Raw genomic sequence first — 8,974 nt, 5'->3', positions numbered from 1 at the left:
GGCTCTGCTTTGCTGGTCTGGTGTCATCTTTGCACTGGTGCAGTACGTTTTGTTTTCAGAGACCTCGTCCACACGCAGTTCCACACGACACCTCATGATGTTTTATAGTGCAGGGTTAAGACCCCACAAAAAGACCAACCTCTATGAGCAAGCGACAGTGGGACGGAAAAACTCTTTTACCAGGAAGTAACCTCCGGCAGAACCAGGCTCAGGGAGGGGCGGGGCCATCTGCTGCGACCGGTTGGGTTTGAAGGGAAGGACGCGGGACAAAAGACACGCTGTGGGAGAGAGCCAGAGATGAATAATAACTAATGCAGAGTGGTGTAGAAACACCAGCGTGACTTTATGGGGGGAGCACAAACTCCCTCCAATGAGGGGATGTTCAGAAATCATGTGATCAGCTCATCAATGTGGCCAAAATTGCTTCGGAGTCCGCAGCCACTCAGGGCCTGAACACGTTCGGTTTCAGTTTTCCCTCCGACATGTCTGTGCAAACACCACTGCTGCACATGTGGCGTGCACACTTTGCTCCTCCCCCTCTGCTTGGTTTTGTTGGTCTTTTCCTTCCTAAATAACCTGGTCATGAGAGGTGTGTTGGTTTAAGATTTTCATTCATTCTTTTCAGCATGTAAAGTGCAGTGTTGCCCCACTGGGACAGATCCACTCTGAGGGTTCTAATGTGCAGCTGTGATGTTAGAAATCAACAGCAGCACTGAGGTTACTCTGCATGAAAATGATTTTCCAAACAATGCATTTTATCTTTTTTTTTCGTCATCTCTGTTTGGAGTAGGCAACGTTCATCTGTGTTGTTCGGGGCAGAATAGTTTTGTTGGTGAGCAGAGAGGGCGTCTCTGAGGGCTGCAGGTTTAGTCCAACCAGCTAATGCTTAGAAAGCCCGGCTGTGCTTTCAAAATGTCAGGAACTCTCCATCCGTCCATCTTCTTCAGCTTCAGCAGCCCAAGCAGAGAAGCCCAGACCCCCCTCACCCAGGGGGCGCCTCCTGGGTGAGGCTCCTTTCGAACTTCTCACCCTATCTCTAAGGGAGAGGCCAGCCACCCTTTGGAGGAAGTTAATTTCCGCCGCTTGTATCCACAATCTCGTTCTTTCGGTCACTACCCACAGCTCGTGGCCATAGGTGAGGGCAGGGATGTAGATCGTCTGTTGATCTCCGGCTCCCTTCTCCCATCACTTGCGAACAAGACCCCGAGATACTTGAACTCCTCCACTTGTGGCAGGAACTCATCCCCGACCCGGAGTGGGCACTCCACCCTTTTCCGGCTGAGAACCATGGCCTCAGATTTGGAGGTGCTGATCCTCATTCCCGCTGCTTCACACTCGGCTGCGAACCGTTCCAGTGCGAGCTGGAGGCCCTCACCCGATGAAGCCAACAGAACCACATCATCTGCAAAAATCAGAGATGAGATTCTGAGGCCACCAAAGCGAAAGCCCTCCGCCACTTGGCTGCGCCTAGAAATCCTGTCCATAAAAATTATGAACAGAACCGGAGGCAAAGGGCAGCCCTGGCGGAGCCCATCACCCACCGGGAACGAGTCCGACTTATTGCCGGCAATGCGAACCAAGCTCTTGCAACGGTTGTATAGGGATCGAATGGCCCGTAGCAATGGGCCAGACACCCCATATTCCCGCAACACCTCCCACAGGACACCCCGAGGGACACGGTCGAATGCCTTCTCCAAGTCCACAAAACACATGTAGACTGGTTGGGCAAACTCCCATGCACCCTCAAGTATCCTGGAGAGGATAAAGAGCTGGTCCAGTGTTCCGCGACCAGGACGAAAACCGCATTGTTCCTCCTGTATCCGAGGTTCGACTAACGGACGAACTCTCCTTTCCAGCACCCTGGCATAGACTTTCCCAGGGAGGCTGAGGAGTGTGATCCCCCTGTAGTTGGAACACACCCTCCGGTCTCCCTTCTTAACCCTCATAATGTCCTCCCGATTTGCATACAATGTGAGCCATCAGGGGTCAAAAATGTCCCCACTTCATTTGACTGTTTTTTCAAGTAAAAAGTATAAATTGTCAATCAATTCAGTGTTACACCTTAGTTTTACTTAAGACCAACACATTAACACAAAATTTACTCAACATTTTACATTTTAGGCCACCAGACCTTCTTTACAAAAAATAAACCCTGTTTTTTTAGCGAAAACAAATTGAGAAAATTAAATATTTAATTGTTTAGATAATTTTGACTATCTGAATAACTAGAGAGTGCTGTATGTTGAACTTTAGTGAGAATTTTTTTTTTGAACCATTTAAATTTTTTTAATGGCAGCAAATAATCACACTGGTGGTCCTCAGGGGTCAAAAATGTCCCCACTTCATTTGACTGTTTTTTAAAGTAAAAAGTATAAATTGTCAATCAATTCAGTGTTACACCTTAGTTTTACTTAAGACCAACACATTAAAACAAAATTTACCCAACATTTTACATTTTAGGGCCACCAGACCTTCTTTACAAAAAATAAACCCTGTTTTTTAGCGAAAACAAATTGAGAAAATTAAATATTTAATTGTTTAGATAATTTTGACTATCTGAATAACTAGAGAGTGCTGTATGTTGAACTTTAGTGAGAATTTTTTTTTCAAGCGTTTGAAAATTTTTAATGGCAGCAAATAATCACACTGGTGGTCCTCAGGGGTCAAAAATGTCCCCACTTCATTTGACTGTTTTTTTAAAGTAAAAAGTATAAATTGTCAATCAATTCAGTGTTACACCTTAGTTTTACTTAAGACCAACACATTAACACATAATTTACCCAACATTTTACATTTTAGGGCCACCAGACCTTGTTTACAAAAAATACACCCTGTTTTTTAGCGAAAATAAAACAAGAAAATTAAATATTTAATTAAATTAAATATTTAAAAAAAAAATTTTTTTTTTAAATTCTCACTAAAGTTCAACATACAGAGTGCTGTATGTTGAACTTTAGTGAGAATTCTTTTTTTGAACCATCTATAAATTTTAAATGGCAGCACATAATCACACCTGTGGTCCTCAGGGCTCAAAAATGACCCCGTTTGCTTTGAAGCAACAAGTATAAAATATCATCCATCTCTGTGTTTCAAGGTTTTATTCAACTTTATTCCAACTCATTGCCTGACAGTTTTCTATATTTTGGCATGGTAGGAGGGCATGAGTCTGAGTGAAGGCAAACTTTCATGAGGACAAAGGCGTGTCCATATTTGACCCAAGTGCAGGAGGAAGCTCAGGTTTATTCCTCTGCACTGGTCCCATCATGGACAGCATTCTTTCTGCAGTTGCAGGCCAAGGGGCATATACAGTAAACAAGCTGTTACAGGTGATTGTTTTCTTTTGGAAACCTGCAATGTTAGGGACAACTCGTGTCCTGACTGCAGGACAGACGGTTTGCCATCGCACACGAGCATGTTCCATGTACAGCTGGACCTGCATCACATGCTGCCCATGTTTTTGTCTCAAAGTTCCCTGGTTTACTTGGATGTTCTGTTGGAGGGGACAGAGTCCTCTGAAGGGGACTTGGTGCTCATACAGTCACATCAGTACCAGGATCTTACATCACAGCAGGAGGAACACCCACTTGTGTTTCAAGTCAAGTCAACACCAACACACATCATACACCTCAAATGGGAGCACGTTTGTGTCATGAACGACGATCATCTATTGTGTCTTTATCAAGAAATTATGTCCTTTTTGTGCTTCTATGATTAATCTTGTGTCAGCATGAAAACTTCTCTACCAGACTCAGGATGTCATAAACTGGCCATAGCGACTCTACTGGATGCACGGCAGTAAGAATCAACACACCCACATATGCCTACAGCTGCATTCGGTCCATTTTTCTTCCTCTCTTGTTGTCCCTCCTTGTTCATCATTGAGTTGGCTGTAGAGCAGGTCATCTGCTAATTGGATGGTTGTTGGTTCAATCTCTGTGTGCTCTAGTCTGGAGTTCTTACCAAGGTGTCCTTGGGCAAGTTACTGAACCCCAACTTGGTCTCTGATGCATCCATTGGCATGTGAACGTTAAAAAGCAGAATACAAGCAGAATACACTGTGTATAATGCTTTCAGTACTCGAGTAGAAAAGCCACTGAAGGAGTATGGGACCTGGCACATGTGCTTGGACTGTGGTAGATCATCTTTCTCTGAGGCACATGAGAGAGTCAGGCATCGTCTGTCACTGGGAAGGTTAGAAGACCAGATCAGTGTTTCCTCACGTTACTGCAAATATTCCTCTGTCTCAGCTGATTCCTCTTTCCTGCTTGATTCTTTGTCTTCATCATAATTGAAATGGATGATGTGTAGTCCTCTGACACATCTTCTATTTCAGTTTCACATTCTGAAAATTCAAGAAACTTCAAGAAGCCCAGTCACTTTCTCTCCAAGCTCCTCAGACTACCATGTCCTGGATGCCTGAGAACCTACTTGAACATAGTTCAGATTCTTCATCACTTTTCTTCACTTCATAGCCTTCTTCCACTTCTGCAGGTGGCTGATGTGCTTTTTCAGAGAAAGGGTAGCATGTGCTCTAAATATTGACAATATTTTCTATATCTTCTAACCCTGGATCTTCCTGAACATTGATTCTCCCTCCTCATTATACTAGAGGACAATATGTGCTTTGTCCTACTGGTCATTGCTTTGCACAACATGGTAAAAAAATTAGCTCACAAGCCTCCAGAGCAGTGGAGGCCTGTGAGCTGCTTTCTGTGTACGTAGGGTCGACCTTACAATACGAAGCACCTTGATGCGACTGTTGAGATTCGGCGCTGTGTAAATACCGTTGAATGTGGAGCGCCTGCCTCCTCTTTGTGCTGCCTGTTGTGGTGGTTATGACCGTTGCTTGACCCCACACATCAGTGATCTGAGATGTTTGACAGCAGTGTGTGAAAATGTGGCCCTTTGCAACACTTTGTGGACGTTTTTGTCCCCGAGGACAACAGACGTTATAAAGTCCAATAAAACCCCATAAATACATCAAATTACTTCAAACTTATTCCAATCATGCACAGCATAGTACTGAACAACTTGTTTTCAGACCATTTGATTAATAAAAACACATTTTTGATAGCAGAAGATTTCTTTAGAGGACAAAAATGTCCCAAGGACAACACAAGGGTAACAGCAGGTATTTGGTTTGCTCTTCTTATAGGAAAACAGGTGATGCAGGTGATGCAGGTTGAGCGCTGCAGAGCAGCTGTTGACTGTGGTGCAGCAGTTTGCAGACAGACACGGACACGTGAACCTTTAAACCCACAGTTTTTTATTTGGATTCTAAAAACTCGATATCGACATGATTGACAACATAACCCGGCTCAGAAGGTCGTTTCTAATTTAATAAAAAACAACAAATAAATAAAAGTGATTATGTCATATTGTTGGGGCGATGCAGCCGTTGAGAGATGAGTAAACGAGAGTGAAAAAGGTGAGCCGGGGCTGACCCGAGGACGCAGCGAGCGTTCTGTTCCTCACCCAAACCATCAGGTTGTTTGACCTTTGACCGTGAGGAGCCTGCAGACGTTTATAGGTTTCATCATGCTCGCACCGCTAATACCAGCAAATCCTACTGAAATGAACTGAGCATCAGAATATTAAGCAAGAAGACGGCAACCAAACAGACTGGATACGAAAAAAAAAAAAAAAGGATTTTATTAGAATAATTTATTCACAGGATCAGCGTCAATCAGTATGAATATTTCTACGTGTTTGTTATCGTCAATCTCACAACGATGCACCAGGAACACCTGACCTCTGACCTTTGTTAGTCCACATCGTCCCGTCGCTGTGGGCGAGCAGCGCGGTGAAGAGGCTTCCCCTTCCACTCTACTGTTAATGGTTCATGTTTAAGGACAACTGTGTTTACACAAAGAAAAAAGACACTAAGGGTGTACATTTGCAAGAAGCATTAGTCACATTAATACAGAAACAAATGGCACGTTGAATTCCTAATTTCAAAATAAAGTGGTGCTTGAGGAACTTTACTGAGGAGACAAGTTAAATAAATTACTAGCATAAACATTACATACAAATCTGGAGTAGTATGTACAAAAGAGTTATCAGCACAAAAGCCTGTGTTCAAAGACAGCAGGAGGACATAATTTACAGAGCAGGGTTCGGGTGCTCGTGGAGGGCAGACACAGATGTTTGAAACCTCCGCCCGCACTCCCAGGGCCACGCCGCTCGTGCTGCATCGTTCACGTCTAAACACAACAGCGTGGAAACTCGCGAGCAGCGCTCACACACGCCTGTGTGACCTTCACCACCCCGCCGTCGTCGGAGGAAACGACAGTATTTCACTTACAGCTCTTACGGTCTCGTGTCTGCTGACGTTTTAAATTTGGAACTTCTGCCAACAACAACATGGAGAAAAAGTTGTGGTCTTTTAACAATGTTCAGTTGAATCGGTCCTGGCGTACGCCACACGAGTCATTTCAAAGCCTGCACCTGCAGGCGGCGATGTCACCGCGTCTGCATTTACCTGCTTCGCTCAGTCGTAGCGGAGGAAGCTCGATACGTAAACTAGGATGGGAATCAGAGAACAAAGCGACTCATGGCGAAACGAGACCATTTGAGCGGTTAAAGAAATACGGAGTTTTCCTCTCCCACACTCGGTGTGCCTCTACACACCGGGGTCTCCTCCCCGTTTCATACAGCAGTGCCTGTCCTTCAGAGTGTGAATGTTAGCGCACAGCGTAGTGAGGGTCCTCTGTAAACACTGTCGGCGACGAGTCCACCGACACTCTCAACACCTGCTGGGCTCTTTGATCTCTGCGAGCGGTTCACGGCGTTCGCAGTGTGTCGTTGCCACACGTGGAGGAGCGCTGACCTCCTCCTGGAACAAATTTGAGATTTTTAAAAAGCAAAAACAAAAAAAACTGAAAGGAAATCCTTCATGAACCGCTGACGAGCCCCCTCGTTGCAGCCGCTTCCTCTTGAACTTCCTTTGAACGCGCCGTGAGCGCTGCGTCGGGCAGTGGAAGGCAAAGAGGAAGAACGTCTGCCGACCGACGAGCCGTCGGACCCTCGAAGTCTGAACGAGGCCGGGCCGACTGCAGCTCCTCCGTCATTCCTCCCCCGAGTGTGCGGCCGGGCAGTGAGGTTAGTAGGAGGGGAGGAGGGCGGTTTACAGGGCTGGAAGGATCTTCATGCTGCAGCTACGACAGCGACTTTGTGGTTTTTTCTTTTCATAACAAAAACATGGAAACGTTGTGACGCAAAGTCATTAGTTCAACACAGAACAGAGCACGGTGGTCACAGGCTCCTCCCTTCGCCGCTCGCCTCTACGCGTCTGACAGGCAGCTCTGAACACTGTCCATCCACAGCTGTGCGTTCAGGCTGTCCTGGGCACAGAAGTTGTACACTCGTTTGGTCGTCTTGAGCTGAAAGAAGCAGAGAGACGAATCAGGATCGTTAAACATAGACTGATAACAGCGGGGTCTCGTTCGTGCACGGACTCAGAAAGGCTGCAGGAGCAGGGGGAGGGGCTCTCTGCAGTCGGCGCTCAGCTCGCTGCTATAACCTACAGTTTCATGTAATGCTGAAACTAAGGCCAAGAAGAGAATCGTCTCTGACTCTTTAGCCTTGAAAGCCTCCTGGGAGGAGTGTGTGTCTGTTTAAACTACTGTGCGTGCACCAGCGCTTAGGGAGGGTGTGGTCTCTGCCTCCCCATGAACGCTACGGGGGAGCTTCAGCCAATCCAGGCTCACTTCCTGTCAGAAACGATCCTGGAGCAACGCGGCGAGGGAGCTCACTCACATCAAAGAAGGCTTTCTCGTCAATGTTTTTTGGCGCTCCCATGGTGGGCGTTCCCGCGGTGACAGACTCCACCTCAGCCAGATCGATCACTCCTTTGCACTCCTTGTCCTGCCTGCTCTCGTAGTATCTGAGCTGCAGAGGGAGGGAGAGAGGCGCCATTAAACCAGCAACGGTCTCCTGGAGACAAAGCCTCCTCTGCTCCGTCTTACCTGGTGTTTGGTCTTATCCAGCACAAACCACCGCGGTTTCCATGGTTTCAACAACGCCCCTCTCTTGAAGAGAATGCCTTCAAAACTCCTGGAGGCCAAAACACAAGTAGAGACATGCTTGAGCTGTTCTCTGCCACCACTACGCTGCACAGTTTATCTACACGCCTGTGACACGGCAGCAGAGCTGGGAGGAGTCGCTGTTCAGTACGACGCCCTGCTGGCAGGTACAGACCTGTTCTCGCTCTCGCTGCTCTGGAACTGGCTGTAGAGGGTGCTGGTGCTCGGCCGACCGGGGACGGGCGTAGACGTGGCGCTGGCTTCGCAGTCCAGAGCCAGGTTGATGGAGGATCCTACACCGCTCTCCTGCAGGTAAACGCCCTGAGAACGCCGCTGATGGCTCAGGTTGGATGACATCAGCAGGGAGCTGGAGAAGGAAGGCTGCAGAGGCAGAAAACATCAGTGCACACACACTGAGCTACCTGTGTCTGTGTGTGTGTCTATGTCTGTGTGTGTGTCTGTGTGCGCGTGTGTCTGTGTGTGTGTGCGTCTGTGTGCGTGTGCGTCTGTGTGTGTGTGTCTGTGCGTGTGTCTGTGCGTGTGTGTGTGTGTGTGTCTGTGCGTGTGTGTCTGTGCGTGTGTCTGTGTGTGTATCTGTGTGTGTGTGTCTGTGCGTGTGTGTGTCTGTGTGTAGGATGAAAGCCTGGCTCAACCACATACAGCAGGGTTAAAGCTGCAGTGAGTGTTAGCACCCTGCAGGTTTGTGAGAGCAGTGAGTGTTAGCACCCTGCAGGGTCGACACCGGCTCGTGTGCTTGTTGGCCCACCTTGCTCTCCAGCTTGGTCTCCGTCCTCTGCGTGGTCTTGATTTTATCCCACGTGTCCTTCCACTTGTCTGTCGCCTGGCCGAGCTCGGCCTCCAGGCTCTGCAGGTCCTGCAGCAGCTTGGTGATGGCGTCGGGCACCACCTTGGTCAGGTTGTCGTAACACGGCCACACAATGTGGCGTTGA

The 8,974-nt window shown here is 47.4% G+C and overlaps 1 protein-coding gene across 5 annotated transcripts in view; it reads right to left on the bottom strand.

The window, feature by feature from the left end:
* Positions 1-5,249: 5,249 nt before the first annotated feature.
* The window catches only part of sbf1 (SET binding factor 1), a 54,158-nt gene continuing 50,433 nt past the window's right edge, over positions 5,250-8,974 (bottom strand). For all 5 annotated transcript variants that reach the window (XM_026148105.2, XM_026148106.2, XM_026148108.2 and 2 more), the window contains 5 exons: positions 8,791-8,974; positions 8,200-8,405; positions 7,968-8,055; positions 7,759-7,890; positions 5,250-7,382 (listed from right to left, as the gene is read on the bottom strand). The exon at positions 8,791-8,974 is cut by the window's right edge and continues 161 nt beyond it. In XM_026148105.2, the coding sequence (XP_026003890.2) occupies positions 7,284-7,382; positions 7,759-7,890; positions 7,968-8,055; positions 8,200-8,405; positions 8,791-8,974 (709 nt within the window). In that variant the 3' untranslated portion in view covers positions 5,250-7,283. The remainder of the gene's footprint in view (positions 7,383-7,758; positions 7,891-7,967; positions 8,056-8,199; positions 8,406-8,790) is intronic.

This window comes from Astatotilapia calliptera, chromosome 17 (assembly GCF_964374335.1).
Source record: "Astatotilapia calliptera chromosome 17, fAstCal68.1, whole genome shotgun sequence".
In the NCBI taxonomy this organism is placed as follows: domain Eukaryota; kingdom Metazoa; phylum Chordata; class Actinopteri; order Cichliformes; family Cichlidae; genus Astatotilapia; species Astatotilapia calliptera.
Note: the sequence above shows the minus strand (reverse complement) of the source record. Positions and strands in the feature narration are given on the sequence as shown.